This window comes from Trichomonas vaginalis, chromosome III (genome assembly GCF_026262505.1).
Source record: "Trichomonas vaginalis G3 chromosome III, whole genome shotgun sequence".
NCBI lineage: Eukaryota > Parabasalia > Trichomonadida > Trichomonadidae > Trichomonas > Trichomonas vaginalis.
In genome coordinates, this window is record NC_067205.1 from 21,568,850 (window position 1) to 21,585,357 (window position 16,508).

The 16,508-nt window shown below is 30.3% G+C and overlaps 6 protein-coding genes and 1 pseudogene across 7 annotated transcripts, besides 2 other annotated features; 4 read left to right on the plus strand and 3 right to left on the minus strand.

The window, feature by feature from the left end:
- Positions 1-462: part of a mobile genetic element that runs on past the window's edge.
- A 327-nt stretch (positions 463-789) lies between these two features.
- Positions 790-830: a mobile genetic element.
- Positions 831-993: 163 nt separating this feature from the next.
- On the plus strand, positions 994-2,553 carry TVAGG3_0739340 (DDE endonuclease family; the record flags this gene model as incomplete). Its single annotated transcript, XM_001302691.1, has 1 exon — positions 994-2,553. One exon carries the CDS (start codon positions 994-996, stop codon positions 2,551-2,553), a length of 1,560 nt encoding a protein of 519 aa, XP_001302692.1.
- Positions 2,554-2,853: 300 nt separating this feature from the next.
- TVAGG3_0739350 (uncharacterized protein) lies at positions 2,854-4,573 on the plus strand (the record flags this gene model as incomplete). The annotated part of the gene is made up of 1 exon (XM_001302690.1): positions 2,854-4,569. The coding sequence occupies one exon, from the start codon at positions 2,854-2,856 to the stop codon at positions 4,567-4,569; it is 1,716 nt and encodes a 571-aa protein (XP_001302691.1).
- Positions 4,574-6,519: 1,946 nt separating this feature from the next.
- On the minus strand, positions 6,520-7,993 carry TVAGG3_0739360 (glycosyl transferase; the record flags this gene model as incomplete). The annotated part of the gene is made up of 1 exon (XM_001302689.1): positions 6,635-7,993. The coding sequence occupies one exon, from the start codon at positions 7,991-7,993 to the stop codon at positions 6,635-6,637; it is 1,359 nt and encodes a 452-aa protein (XP_001302690.1).
- An 866-nt stretch (positions 7,994-8,859) lies between these two features.
- TVAGG3_0739370 (WD40 repeat-like family) lies at positions 8,860-11,994 on the plus strand (the record flags this gene model as incomplete). The annotated part of the gene is made up of 1 exon (XM_001302688.1): positions 8,860-11,994. One exon carries the CDS (start codon positions 8,860-8,862, stop codon positions 11,992-11,994), a length of 3,135 nt encoding a protein of 1,044 aa, XP_001302689.1.
- A 119-nt stretch (positions 11,995-12,113) lies between these two features.
- On the minus strand, positions 12,114-13,021 carry TVAGG3_0739380 (annotated as a pseudogene). The gene has a single exon. A coding segment is annotated over exon 1 (908 nt).
- Positions 13,022-13,368: 347 nt separating this feature from the next.
- TVAGG3_0739390 (retrograde vesicle-mediated transport, Golgi to ER) lies at positions 13,369-13,968 on the plus strand (the record flags this gene model as incomplete). Its single annotated transcript, XM_001302687.2, has 1 exon — positions 13,371-13,922. One exon carries the CDS (start codon positions 13,371-13,373, stop codon positions 13,920-13,922), a length of 552 nt encoding a protein of 183 aa, XP_001302688.1.
- Positions 13,969-13,992: 24 nt separating this feature from the next.
- Positions 13,993-15,004, minus strand: TVAGG3_0739400 (protein serine/threonine kinase protein; the record flags this gene model as incomplete). Its single annotated transcript, XM_001302686.1, has 1 exon — positions 14,105-15,001. The coding sequence occupies one exon, from the start codon at positions 14,999-15,001 to the stop codon at positions 14,105-14,107; it is 897 nt and encodes a 298-aa protein (XP_001302687.1).
- Positions 15,005-16,508: the final 1,504 nt, after the last annotated feature.

Consider the following 16,508-nt stretch of genomic DNA (forward strand, 5'->3'; position numbering starts at 1 on the left):
TTGAAGTCAGTGCTTCACAGGTAGCAATATCCAAAAATTTAAAAACATTTTATCAGTTCGTTAAAGAACTAGAGCCTCCTAGGTACTGAACCAGAATCAGTGCCTAGGGGACTCTAGTGATCTATATAAATCTGAGAAACTTTGAGGAAATTGTTCGACATTTCCTCAAAGTTTCTCAGCAATTTAGCGAGGAATGTTCGTTATCGTGTAGATATTTATAATATATACATGATAACAAACATTCCCCGCTAAAAGATGTAAAATCTTATAAGAAATAATTGCAAAAGAATAACAAATTGCAACAAATTTTATATGAAACTGAACCTTATGAGGTAGTGATTCAAGATCACCGCCTCATAAGATTCAGTTTCAATCTCAAGTATCTCAAAAGTAAGGCTCTATTTTTGCCATGTAAAGTGTCACTTTACTGTCAAACCGTTTTTATCGTTTTCGTTTACAACAGAGGTTAATACGTTTTTCTAAATAATTAAAATGTAAAATTTTGATTGTGAACTCATCTCTAATATTTTGGCTCCTTAATATATTTGAATCATGATCTTTGAGAAGAGTTCTCAAAAGTATTCACAAAAGCTATTTTTCCTTGAAATTTAAAAATCCTGTTTATCATATATTACCGAATTCAATTCCCTACATATTTCAAAATATTCTATGAACATTTCAATTTTTGAAAAAAACATATTTTTTCCAAATATATTTATTATCATATTTCTAATAATATTTCCTAAAGCGTCACTTTTTACTTCCTCGACGATTATTTCCCTCTCAAAAAATTCAATAGCTTACATTTTGACAGAACTTAATATGTAACAGTACTGCCATTTTATGGTGATGTAAAGTATTCAAAAAATTTGCAATGTAAACCATTACATGGCAGAAACTTTAAAATAAACAAAAACATGACACTTAGTACAGGGGCTTTTTGGCTGGTGAAGTCAGATAAAACGTGGCTCAAGTGCTCGTTTAAAATTAAAAATGGAATTTCTCACAGTCGAATTTCTTGGTAGACAACAAAAGTTTATCATCAATTGTCGCGCCGAAGGTATGACATATAGTCAAACTAAGCTTGCATGGGAGGAAGAATACCCAGATCTCGGAACTTTAACATCCAATCTCATTGCTACTGCACTTAAAAGAGCTGCATTAGGTCTATACTGGGAAAAAGGGAATCATGGCGGTGCAGATCCATACCTATGCGAGCGTGATCAGCTCACTTTAAAAGAAATTATCGAAGATTCTGCTTACAAAGGTGAAGCTCTAGAAGCAGCTGACATTATTGACGAGGCGTTCAAGTTGAAAGAGCTCAGAAGAGATTATGGTTACAGATTCCTTCTTGAGATTAATTGTCCTACTCTTGCAGAAGAAGTTATCAATACTCTTGGTGGTGATGATGTATCGAGACCTTATGTTAACCATATTTTACAGCAATTGCATTGCAAGCTTAAGGCATGCCAAGAGATTGAAGAATCAAGATACATGGCGTGTGAACCAAGAATTATCGAAGAATTCTACGATAAACATCGTGAACCAATCGAAAGTACTCCAGAGGAGTTGATTTTTAGTATCGATGAAACATTCATAAACAAATTTAAGAAGAAGAAAGTTGCATTACCTGAGGAGATAGAGCATATGATCGCCAAAGGAATTCCAAACTTTCCGCACATTACAGCTTTATGCGGATGCTCAATGACAGGCAAATCTGTCCCACCTCTCTTTGTTCTCCCATGTATTGCAGAACTACCTAGAGAACTGAAAGTATTCCAGCGCGAAAGACATTGTTGGTTTACTTCTACGCCAAAAGGCTGGGTGAACAGAAGTGTATTCTTATTGTATTGCATTTTCTTCATCGAGTGGCTTAACTTTGAACGCCAGAGAATGCCAGAAGATATACGTGACAAGCCTGCTCTCATTGTGTGTGATGGACACTCCAGCCGCGAGAATCCTCTGGCATTGTTCCTTTTGGCAAGTGCCAACATCAAATTAATTGTTCTTCCCGCACATACAACACACATTTTACAAGTATTTGATGTTGGCATTGCCAAAAGATTAAAGTCCAAATTCACGGATTATCTGAGAGATTACATTAAGGCACCGAAGCAAGAGTTCAACAGCAATGCTGCAATGATGCGCTACGCCATTATCTACTCATTTATTAGCGCATGGCAAGAATCAGTATCATTAAGAACGGTTCAAAATGCTGCTGCCGCCTGCGGGCTTTGCCCTTGTTCTGTAGAAGCTCTCAAACATAATAAGTATGTTCGTGAATTGACTCCTGCAGAAAAAGAATTGCAAGAGAAAAGAAATTACCGTAATCGAAATCGTTTTAACATCAATGGTGAAGAATTGACGACGATGGACATGATTTGCGCAATTTCTGACAATATTAAGAAGAATCCTGCAAATCACAGATTTTGCAGGAAGCCAGAACAAGACACCAAGGAACGTTTCTACTTTTGGATTACAAACTATCTTGATCCCAGCACTGAGTTGTTGACAAAACTCCCTAATATGCCAGGTTATAGTCCAAATGATTAGGAAAATTTTCCAATTTTCCAACAAAAATTTTCCAATTCTCCACCAAAAATTTTTTAATAAAATATTATTTTACGGCATTGCCCGTCACTTTTTTTCGGTACAAGGCTAATATCACGGTATAACCCCCCTGAAAAGACTTTATGGGTTTTTGTATGAGAAAGAAGTGTTCATATATATGTTTGAATTTAAAATTTGAAGATAACAAAGCGACAATACAATGTTTATCCGCTATCATTGGGAAATTTCTCCATGAAACTTATTATAGGGGGTGAAAAATATAAATGGGGTATTAACCATAACATGATCGATAATATTTTTGTATCTAAATTTAACCAAATTCGATTAACTTTTGGTCTTGATAGAGATGCTCTGAATTTTATAGATCAAGAAACCAGGAAGATCGCTGAAAACCCAGCAAATGTTTTGGAATATTTAAACAACATTCATAACTACGTTCACACAATCCCAGATTTAGCGCGCCTTGTAGATGATATTTCTGATGAAATTAAAAAACAATCAAATCCAAAAGAAAATTCAAATAGTTTTAACGAAATTTTACGAATTTTCAAGGAAATCAGTAACAAATCCGCATCATTATTTGTAAATCTCATGTCACTGTTCCTATCCAACCTAATTCCATCCATTTATTTCCTTGATTTTATCAAAACTATTTTACAAACATCGGATAAGTACACGCAACCACTATATAATATTATAGAAGTATCAGTTCTTGCGATACAGATCAATCCTTTTGGCTTTTTGAAGTCTCTTCAACCAGTTGATTTACAAAAGGTTTCTATCATATACGATCCAAGCTATAATACATCTAGGCCATTCCAGTTTTTGTTTTTGTGCAATTTTGTACTAACTGAAGACGAATTATCCCATTTATTAAATCTTATTTGGTTATATAGCTTTAAATTGCTCAAATCCGAAAATGTTGTTGAAGCACTTGGTTCTATTAACGAAAAACTATCTGAATACTTCAAAACTCTCTCCAAAAGCTACGAACCAGAGGAATTTCACCCAACCAAAGTTTCAAAATATTTAGACAACATGATTTTCACTCGTGCTACGAAATATATTTCAAAGCCATTTTTGGAGTATTTGACCCAAAAAAAGCCAGAAAATTTGTATTCGAATGTTATCCAGCTCGCTAACAGCAGTAGATTCATTGCAAGTAGCCAAAATCACTTTATTGATGATTATAATGTATTATATAACAGACTTATTGTTGTTTCTAATTATTATATTAATATTTTACAATTTTCGATAACGGGCGACCAAAAGCACTATACGCAGCTTGAAAATGCTGTAGAGTATCTTTGTGGTCAGAAGATTGGTCTCCAATTTGGAAATATTCCGTTATTAATAACAAAATTGCTCAAATACCTTGGAAAAGAGTCAATTGAGCTATTAAACAGATTGACTGCGAACATGAGAGACTATTTGAACAGATTGAGCACTGATAATCCCGAATTTCGCGTAGTTGCAAAAAAATATTTCCACAAAAGCTTGAGAAAGCGGATGATTTATTTCAAAATGATATCACTCCAACTATACTCATCCATTTACCTCAATGAAATCACAGAATCAATCAAAACTGCCATAGAAAAATTCGGAATTATGGATAAGTACAAAAAGTTCTTGGATTATATAAGAACTGTTAATCTATTTGGTCTTATTGATGAAAAAATGGCCTTGGCCATCTATTATTTTCAGATTCTCATTGAAATGTTGAAAGAGATCAAACTCTCCAACATTTCGGTCTCAATATTTGAATACTTGGCTGAAAATAAGCCTCCGTACAAAGATTTACACGGAATTACGTCTTGCATCGATATTATTTTGATAAGATTTTTAAGAATGCTCAATAAGGCAATTCCGGACATGTCTTCAAATATAGAAGCGGATATTAACACAAATCCACAAAATTTGGGCACTTTTCTTTTTAAATTTACATCTGATGGAAACCAAGTCCAAATTACATCTTTTATCAACCCTTGGATACAATAATCAGTTAATAAAATATTATTGTTTGTTTGCTTTAATATTAATTTCAAAAATATTTTTTTTTATTTTCTAATTTAAGTCAAAAATCAAGTCTTAATACTTTTGGAAGTAGTTTGTCTTTGCTTTTACCCAGTCAAAATCTTATGTTGCTCAATAAATTTTCATTCAAGAAAGATATTTTCCTTTTGTAAATGAATAACATCAAGAAGATGCTTTTTAATGGTAAAATATTTCACAAAAGAATGATTCTCGTTCGTCGTTTATTAATTAAAGAGAAGTATATATATCATTTGATATTATTTGCTCTAATTGATTGTAAATCCATCTATACGAAAAATCAATATACAGTACATAATGGGTTTACCTGGAGCTTAAAAAGAATATTTTCATTAGAAATTTCTTAGTAGAATCCTTGTGTGCAACTGTGCCGAAAGTAGTTTCATTATTTTTGTGAGTTATTGAGGTAATAAGGAGACTTAAACATTGAAAATTAGATTATATTTTTTTGAAAAACCTTTAATGTTTAAAAAAAGGTATTTATATTAACTTATCATACAAACAAACTATATATATTTAAGGATGTCAATTTGGAAGAAAAGTGAGAAAATTCCTAAAATGCTAAAAATGAATTTTCCAAACATGCTTTTTTATCTCATTTTTTTGATTTTGAAAAAAATTTGGAGAGAAGAACTCTTCGTTTTTGAATTTTATCACGATGGTTTTAAAGTATATTAGACACATGTATTGGTATTACTATTTTTGTATATTTTGAGAGAAAATCCCTAAAAAGTGAGAAAATCTAAGACGGTTTGAGAAAATATATAAACTATTGAAAATTTGAATTAAACTTCTAATTTGGAAAAAAGAAATTTGGAAAGAAGAAAATTCAAAAATCGAGATTTAGACTTAGCATCAAATGGAGAACAAAATGTTTCTTCATATGAAGGAAAAAAATTTTCTTGAGAAAAAATAGAGTTTTTAAAATTTTATTGTATGTAATGAAATAAACAAATATTAAAATTATTTTTTGATAACAAGAAAATTCCCAACAGAAAATATTTGAGAGAAAGAAAAAAAGAAAATTGAAAAATATTACTCTTCTTTATATTTCATGAGATTTTAAATTTATTCTCATAAAATTGACAATTTTATACGTTTAGATGAAAATAAGTGATTTTGGTTGAAATAGAAATTATTATTTGCTTACAGCTATCAAATAGATTTTTGCTATTTTGATTAAAATTTGTTAATCAAATTAATAAATTTTTTCTAAATATCTTAAATATCTGGATCACTCACATATACAATGAATTGAACGATAAAAATAATACAAACTCAACTAAGTTTCCTGTCTTTCAACTAAAAAAAATTATGCAAATTAAATTAAATTGTTTATTCAAATATAAAACAAAGATGAAGTAATTACAGTTATCATAAACTTTATGAATAACTCTGTAATTGGTTCAGATTTTCGTAAAAATATTTTTATTAATATCGATAAGAATACGTTTACCTACTATCACAACATATCGATAAACAAGAGTAGAGTGATTTTTATCATCGAAACTTTTTAAAAGCTGTAAGCTGGAAGGAAAAATCTTGTTTTTTCTGAGTTAGTTGTAGAACTATTGATGCACGAGTTATCATTGTGATGTAGAAGGATGTCAATGTACTGACTGAAGGATATGAAGTGAATTGAATTTCATTGAATTTCAATTTGATCAAAATTTGTTGAAATGATATGAATGTGTCAACATCTGTATCACTCTCTTTCACTCCTTCCTTATTCTTTCGAGAACGAAGCTAGCTCAGCTTTCGCTGAGCGAATTGACACTTTTCATGCCCTAAACGTACATACTCTCAAATTTATCGAAAAAATTATACCACCCAAACTAGTATATTCTTATTTTAAATATGATATTATCCTTAGAAATCACACTAGAATATATTTAAATCAACTTTTAAAAAAGTTCGAATCCTGCGCGTCTCACTTTTTAAATTTTCCAAAAGGAAAATTATATTCTCCTAAAATGAAAACAATTTTCCGAATTGACATCCTTATATATATTTATTCTAAATTATCATTATTTCTAACATTATTAGATTTTTGTTTTTTCTTCTTTGTTTTTCTCTTCTTCTTCGATTTATGGTCCTTATTGTAATTATCAATATCATTTTCGATAAGAGAAGGCATATTCGGTGCTTCATCAAGAGAAATAAATTGATTTATCTTTTGTTGCCAGTTCTTCACAAAGACTTGAAGTGGCTCGTGTGATCTTATTATAAACTTCAAAGCTAACGAAGAAATAAACGTAACTAAGCAATTCATGGTCATAACTCTTCTTGCACCAGAATGAGCGATCTCTGGGTATATGTCATCATCTGGATCTGTGTCTTCTATTTCCTCTTCCAATGTAACATATCGAATTCCTTCTTTTATGTAATCATGGAAAAATAATTTATAAACTTTATCGTAATTCATTGCAACTCCTCTTAATCTGAACGGCAGATCAAGTTTTTCATAGAAAATCAAGGCAAAACATTTCCAAATTTCAGTATAAATACTCCATCGTAACCAAGGCTTTCCTTTACCTGCAAAATGGCATCCAGCAGAATATATGACATGGAAATTTATATCTCTTGGGTTTCCAAGTACTGTATGCTTATATCCGCCATTTTCATGCATCATTTGTATTGGAAATACGGAAATTTCACCTCTATATAGGAGATTCAGTACGGCCATGTCATCTCTTCCTAGTTCTTTTTCGTCTTTTGCTGGATTTTTCAAATATTTTGTTGTAATTTCAATGAGTTCGACGTATTTATTTAAATCTGGTTCAATAAGCATGAAATCAGGGTTAAAAAGAATTCCGTTGTCTTTTATTGAGTAGTCTGTTAAATAATATGCTGCTGCCGGTGCTTGCCAACGAAATGCAATAGTTAGATCTTGAAATACAAGCGTATCTGCTCCTATATATAGTATTTTTTCGTATTGCGTCAATGTCCATGCTTGAATTTTGAACCATTTGTAATGAACAAGGCGTTTCGGATTAAATTGTTCTGGCCACTTGAGAACTGGTCGATATATTATGTGTGTCCATGTTTTATCAAGTATTCTTCTGATTGCTGCATCTCTACCGAACTCTTCTCTCACTACTATGACCCGATCAATTGTCGGATTAAATAATTTTAATGAATGTCCAAGGACAGAAAGCATTTGAATATAATCAAATGTTGGTGCAATATCATTTGAATAACAAGAAACGAATGCAACCCTTGATCTTGGAGGCATATCATTTGTATTATTTGCATAAAATAGATTTGCATCAATATAATCATTCCAATCATATACTTCTTCAAATATTTCGTTTTCTTCTTCATCATTTATATCTTCACATGCAATAATGGAAAAGAAAAAACAAAACATTTGAATCTGAAATATTTTTATTATCGAATAAAATTTATTTTTGGAGAAAGAATCATCTAATATTAATTAAATAGTTACTTGATTTCGATTAAAAATTGAAACAAATCTTTTCAAAAATTGTGAACCTCAGAAAAAAGCGAAAAAATAAAAAAATCGCACTTACTTATTCTTGAATGTTAGTTATAAGTACTGCAATCGAATTTCATCCCTGAATTAGGAGTTAAATAAATAATTATATATTTTATAAATAAAACAGCGAATTTAGAGTCGATAACAATCGTTATATGATTTACTGACTTCTGATTTCTTATAGTTATAGCATCATATATGTTCTCTAAGATATTGAGGACTTTATTGGATCAAATTGTGTATTCCTTTGCTATTTTTTAGATAGGACATCATTCATTAGAATATATTCAAATTGTAAAATTGAAATGACAACTTTTAAGATCCCAATCCATTTAGTCATTCGTTCAAATTCGTATTAAACTATTTTTGAACATTTCTTAGAAAAGCCAGAAAATGATGAATAATATCTGTCTGTGAATCAAAATTCTGTGATATTTTCAACAAATATACGAATATGTATATTGAAAACAGATATTTTGGTTTCTATGCTTGTATTCGAAAATATTTCATGCTTCCATTATGAGAAGAATGTTGTGAAACTAAGAATGCTTGATTATAATATCATCAACCAAAATTTTGAGATGCAAATCATGAAATTGTGAAGCTAGTTGGAGGGAAAATGCATTAAATTTGTGAGAAATAGCTATGGATGATCTTCATAGTGCTAGAGTCTTTGATTTGTTTTCAAATATCAAAATAAACGTACAGCAATGGAACCCGAACTCATCTTTCATGCGATGGCTACCCATCCTCCATTAAAAGTCATTGATTTTCTTGATGACTATACGGAGATATTTGTGGGTGGCCAAAGCGGAATTCTTACTTTCATCAAATTTTTACCTCGTTATAATTCATCACAGCTCAAAGTCAGCACAACAACAATCACAAGCATTAAGTATGATAAAAATACAAAAATAATTGCTGTTGGAGACAAAAATGGTTATTTGTACCTAATTTCTCCTTCACATACGTCAATTCTTAAATCTACAAAACAACACTCAGGCCAAATTAACGACATTACATTATCACCATCTGGTGATTTGTTAATCACAGCATCAAACGATAGAACAGTTAAATTCTTTACATTTCCAGAATTAAAGCTTATCACATCTAACCAAGGACATAAGTCATGGGTTAATTCTGTCACGTATGCCTTGGGTGGCAAGCGCATTGTTACTACAGCAAGTGATCGTAAGATTCGTGTTTGGGGTGCTAAGACTCATAAGCTTTACCAAATTTTTGAAGACCTTCCTTCAGTTCCTACTACATTGATTTGTAATCCTGAGATTTCATCATATTTTGTCGGTTTTATAAACGGACAGGTTGGTTACTATGACAAGAATGGTAAATGCGTTCAGTTATGGAAGCCACACAAATCTGTTGTTACATCTCTTAATTATGATCCTCATAACCGCATTCTTCTTTCATCATCAGATGATTCAACATTATGTGTTATTGATTGCACTACTAATAAGATGGTTATGACACTCGAAGCGCATCATAATCATGTTTCAAAAGTTTCATGGTGCAACGATGGGAAACATTTTGCATCGTGCGATACAAGTGGACGCGTTCTTGTCTGGGAAATGCCAGAACAAACATCACCATCTGCAAATAATTCACAAACTATTGATCAGCAAAATATTGCTCAAAAACTTCCAGAAAAATCCGAAGAAATAGTTACAGAAAGAGTTATTACTCCACAAGAAGAAAATCAAGAAATAGAACCAGAAAATACACAATCTGAAGAAACACCTGATGCTCCAGTTGTTGTTTCTGAAGAAGATAAATTACCAGAAAAGGAAAATTCCAATGAAAGTAAATCTGAGGATGAGAATATACATGAAGTAACTGAAACTCCGATTGAAGAAGACAAAATCCAGCCAGAAAATGCTGAAGAAGAAAGTACTCCAGAAGAAATTGAAGCTGAACAACATCTAACTGTTCATGAAGAAGAAAATGTTCAATCAGAAACTAAAACAGAAGAAGAAAGTATTTTTGAAGAAAATAAAATAGAAGAAGTTCAATCACCACAAGAAGAAATCAATATTGAAGCAGAACCAAAGATTGAAATCGCTACTGAAGAAGTTAAATCTCCGCAAGAAGAAAATAATATTGAAGCAAAATCAGAGAATGAAATCACTCCTGAAGTTAAATTTGAAGCGGAAATTGTTTCAAATGAAACTAAAGTTCACAATGATATATCTGAAGAACCTAAACTTCCTGAAGCCGTGACTCAAGAAGATGATGAAACAAAGAATAATGATGATGAATTGAACTCAGAAAATGAAGATACTCAAAAAGATTTGGAAGTGAAAAATGAAGAGGAAGAAGAGATCAAAGAAAATGAACATATTGAAGAAAAAGCTCCAGAAAATGATTCCAAAATTGAACAGAATGAGATAAAAGACGAACAAACACATGAAGTAGAAACAAAATCTCAAGAATCGATCAAAGAAGATGATTTTCATCAAGAAGAACTTAGTGGTGATAAAAATGAGAATGAAGAAAAAGTTGATGATCAATTAATTGAAAATGATTTACAATATCAGGAAAATGAACTCGAGAAAGAGAAAAATCAACTTCCTCCAAAAGAAGAATTAAATGTCCCTCATAATGAAGAAGAAGATTTGAAGTCAGATGATTTGAATGCTCATTCATCTGAAATCCCTGTCAAAGCAGAAGTTGTGCTTGATGATGCACATGAAAATAAAGAAACTATTGATGATGAAGAAGAAAGCACATCAGAAGATTATCAGAATCTTACATATGATCAACTTAGACAAAAAGTCTTAGAAATCATGGATGATCTTAAAAAGAATGGACTTGACGAGGAAGAAGAGGAAGAAGAAACACCTCATGAAAAAGTTGTTCCAGCTGATTTTGTTCCTGAATTGGCCGAAGATACCGAGAATTCAGAAGAAAACAATGAAAGCCAAAATGTTCAAACCAGGGAAGTTATTATTCTTTCTGATGACGATGATTACGATGAAATTCCAATTGCACCACCAGTCCAAAACATTGAAAAAACATATGAATCCGAAGATAAAGTAGAAAATAAGATTAAATGTCAAAATGAGAATCAAGAAAAGAAAGAAAAGGAAATTAATCAACACAAAGAAGATGAAGGCAATCAAAAGGATAAATGCAAGAAGAAAGATAAAGAAGAGAAAGAGAAGAAGAAAGATAAAGAAGACAAGGAAGATAAGAAGAAAGATAAAGAAGACAAAGAGAAGAAGAAAGATAAAGAAGATAAAAAAGAGAAGAAGAAAGATAAAGAAGATAAAAAAGAGAAGAAGAAAGATAAAGAAGATAAAAAAGAGAAGAAGAAAGATAAAGAAGATAAAAAAGAGAAGAAGAAAGATAAAGAAGACAAGGAAGAGAAGAAGAAAGATAAAGGAGAAAAAAAGAAGGATAAGGATAAGAAGGAGAAAAAAGATAAGAAGAAGGAAAAATATGGTAAAGATAAAAAGAATGAGAAAAATGATGATTTAATTCGAAAACGAGAATTAATAGACAATGAAGAAGAAGAAGATATCCATGAAGAAATAACAGTTGTCGAAAGGAGTATTACTTTACCTGAAAATGATTTTAATGATTTTAATGATTTTAATGAAGAAGAATCATTCAATCAGATTCCAAACTCTCACAACGAAGAAAATGATCCAGAAGAGGAGGAAGAAGACATTGTTGATCCTGTCATAATTGAACCCAAACAACCAATGGGATCACACGTTCCAGAAAGCCGTCTTGAAAGTATTCTTATGCAAATAAATTCTCAACTAGAGATTCTTAGGCACACCTCAGAAGGAATGATAAGGCGCGCAGAAGATGTTCAAGCTGTTATTGATGAACTTGTATCTCAAAATTGACAACTAAAGTAATGTTTTATTTTTTTCTTATTCATATTATTCTTATTGACTTTCAATATCTAATGTCAGCAAACATACACTACTCAGATATTTTAAATTTATTATTTTATTGTATTTACATTTACTGCTCCAAGAAATGGTGTTCTATAAACTTTTTTAACAATATTTTTGAGGTTTTTCATTTTTAATTTTTCTTCTTTATATTTTTTAAATGTATCATCTTTATTTTCTTCGATTTTTGCAGCAATACAATATGTTGAATAATGAGATATAAATGAATCTAATGAATCAATTGAAATAAATTTATTTGTATTATTATCGCGAACAGTTTGAATGACAATATTATTATTAAAGTAACAATTATAAACAGTTGGTTTTTCTGAAAATAAATAGATTCCTTTATTTCCTATGAATGAACAACTTGAATATGTAGTTGAAGAAGAACAAACAATTATTGCACCAATTCCTGTATATTAATTGTTTAAATAATTACATTTTGTAATATTAAAATTACTAGAATTTCTAATTACACCTAATTCTGTAGATGATGTATTTGATGCTGTTGTGAGATTAATAATTCCTGTTTCTTTTGGAATTTGAATTGAATATGTAGCATATTGAGTAATTTCATGATAAGATGTATTCATGTTACTTACTTTGATATCTCCTCTCAAATGATAAAGAGAAGCACTGATTCCGCTGCATTGTGAAACTGAACTTTCAAATGCATGACTTTTGTTGTAACTATTTTGAGCCGAAGTAATGCAATATCCACATCCAGAATAATCACTTGAAACAATTGATGAGAGAAAAATACAAATATGAACTAAAACACAGTCAGAATACCTGATATAGAATGATCCACCACTATCTGTGGAGCTGTTATTGTAAAATGTGCATGTTTCGAGTAATACTTTGCTGTTGGAATTAATGGAAATTGCTGTTTTTCGCTAATGGAAAGAAAATACTGCATTATGAATGTAATAATTGCCATTACTTCCTGATATGGTTTCGTTCTCACTTTTATCATTAGACTCAATTGTGTTGTAATATTCTGAAAAAACTTTGTCGATATTGCATAGAGTATTGATGAGTGATTGATTGTCTTTGATACGCATTTTTGAGTGTTGCTTCGTAAGAGTTATGTTGAAATTACGCTTAAATATAAATAGCATTCGAAGGAGATATGATGTTAAAGTGTATTTTAGTTTGATTTTATGGACAAAATTGACTGTGTGAAATTGATTTCAAATTTCGCCATTAACTTGGATATCTTTTTCCGTATTGAGAGCTGAATATAATTATGAATGAAAAATGAAATGGGAGATTTTGAAAATCATTGAAATTGAATAATTTACAAAAAAGTATATAAAATTATGAGTCAAAATTCATATGAACCTGGAAAGGTTTGTATTGTTGGAATGTACAATTCAGGCAAGACATCTATTATTTGGAGGTATATTATGAAACTTGATCGTTTAGCCCCAACGATTTCTCCTACGTTATACGAAATTAATGTTGATCCAGGATATGGAAAGCGAAGAATCAAATTGTTTGATACTGCTGGTACAGAAAAGTATCAGAGTATGATGCCAGCAACATTGCGCGGATCTGAAGCAATAATTTTAGTTTGTTCACAAGATGAACCAAAATCATTTGATTATATCAAAGAATGGCATGAAAAACTGATCAGAGATTACGGAATTAACAAATTTATTGCAGTTTGCAACAAAACAGATCTCCCAGAAAAGCTTTCGGTCGAAGAAGTTAAAAACTGGGGTAAAGAGCATAATATGCGAGTACTAAGAACGTCAGTTCATGAGAACAAAAACATTGAAAACCTTTTCATCAGTTTGGCCGCATTACTTGATCCACCAACTGACGGATCAGGCAAGCAAATGTTAGTACCAAAAAGTATGTGTTGTTAAACTTCGATTTACATGTATCTGTTTTAAAAATATTTCCTTTATCGAGAAAAATTTTTACATATAACTTAATGAGATAAAGTTATAAATTGTTAGATGAAATAATTAAAGATTACTAAATCAATTTATCTATATAAACACAAAATAAAATATATCAAAAAAAATATAAAGAAATCTGTTCATAATTAGAATAACTTGAGCATTTGTAATGTCTTCTTAGTATTGATTTTCGGTTTGAGAAGAAGTTTGTTTCCAACTGCTGTTTTTGTCAATGTTCTAGTAAAGTTTAGTGCGCCATCGACTTCACGAAGTACTTCATCAACTTTTTCTCTCTGTTCTGGGTTCTTGTTCAACATCATTTTGATGATTTTAATAGTAATGAAGGGCGTGCAAGGAGGAATATAAGGTTCGGCTGTAACGATACCTTTTGTGATTTGCTTGTCGGTTCCATTCCATGGGAATTGACCAAAAAGCATTGTATAGAAACAAACTCCTAAAGCCCAGACATCAACTTTTAATGGATCGTAAAGTTGGCCTGTCAATACCTCTGGAGCCGTGTATTCGAGTGTTCCGCATACAGTACTCCTCAAGTTTTCTTCCATTTGGACAACTTCATAACATAATCCAAAATCGATCAATATTGGTGTCTGATTTGGTGCAACCATGATATCGGTTAGCTTGATATCTCTATGAGAGATGTTCTTTGAGTGGAGATAAGAAACAGCAAGACAAAGCCCTTGTAACCATTTGCAAGCTGTTTGCCATGTAAAAGGACCTTCATCAAGTATTTTGTCATGAAGAGTTCCGAATGGGTAAAAAGGCATTACCATCATAATGTAATCTGGGAAGTATAAAATCTCTTTAACACCAATAATTCCAGGATGCTTTATATTTTGTATAACACGAAGCTCTTGCTCAAGCCGTCCAAACAAGTTTAACTTTGTTATTTCTTTACGATCGAAAATCTTGCAAGCGTAGAGTTCGCCATCCTTTTCATTTCTTGCTAGAACTATTTGGCATGTATTGCTTTTATTTAGAAAATCTTGAACTTGATATGAGCCGAGCTGTTTGATAACTTCCATTACTTTTGAAAATATTTTTCTGCATTGAAATTTTGAGAGAAAAACATAAAGTTATTTATCGAAAGGATATATTGTATGATATTGTTAGATGAAAAATTCATAATAATCGCTAGGTTAAATTTACAAAAAAAATATAAAAAATTAAAAGTTGCAGAATATTAAATGTTATATAATAATGATTGATGTATGTCCAATTATTTATTGAATGTGGTTCGAATTTTTGAGAAAGAATGTAAAATTTTAGATATGATGTTTGAATCAATGATATAAATTCATTATAATTTCAAATTTTAATTTTGATAGTTTCGATAAATTGAAAGAGTTTTTAATTTTAAAAACTAAAAATTGTTTCATTTATAATGTTATTAATTAATACTATTATATATTGAAAATATATCAATCGAAAAGGACAAATAACGTGCAAACAGTTCTCGGTTTTCAGTCTAAATATTTAATATGCTTTATCATCCGAATGTTAATAAATATTTAATAAAATAATAAGAATTTACTACGATTCAGGATAATTTCACTCTATTATATGGTAATTTGAACGATCCCTAAACGAAAAGATTTCGATAAGCATTACAATTTTATTTGATCGATAAATAATTAGTATTCCAAATATTTCAAAAGTTTTCTTATTATCTATTACATTGCTATTATATATTAAGTGCTTCGATCTTAAATGTTCGAGAGATATCTAATTATATATACATTAATGATACAACAGTTGATCTTATCTGAATTGATTTTTGATGTAGTAATTTAATTGTTCTAAGCATCATTCAGCATACATCTCATATGCAAATAGTGTACTGTTAGAAATTCCTTGATTTATCAATTATAAAGATGAAAATTTTCCAGAATTTTGCAAGAATATGGAATAATTTTATTCTTTGTTTTTACTGCTAAATTCAAATACTCATGTGGATTCGAGAAGTTAATTTTGAAAGATATTATCAAAAAAAATTGTTAATTTTTTTTCACATTTTGATCTATATTGTTTTTTTAAAGATACAATTGATGAAATTCAAGGGTTTCTGTACTGTAATTGTGATTTGTTTTGTCAACTAAAACAGTAAATACAGTTTTAGTCTGATATATTCTAAATTAAAGAAACTTCATATTGAAATTTATCACCAAATTTATCAAAGTCTAGATATCATTTATATATACACAATTAAATACAATTATCGATTCATTTTCGATCATAACCACTTTTTTGAACTATTTTTCTATAATTTAACTTCATTATCATTATTAATGCAATCCAATTAAAGATATAATTAATATTTATATTATAATTGAGGAGTACTCTGCTTAATATCAAAAAATACCACTTATTACGTTCAAACCTCAATATTTTGAAACTAATTATCTGCTGATATCTCAAAAATATAATACATTTTGGATTAACTACAATTAGGAAGTCTTATTTCGAAGAGAAAAATAAATGTGTTTGAGTGTTTTGCTAATCAAAATAAGGATTGGTAATTAAACAAAATTA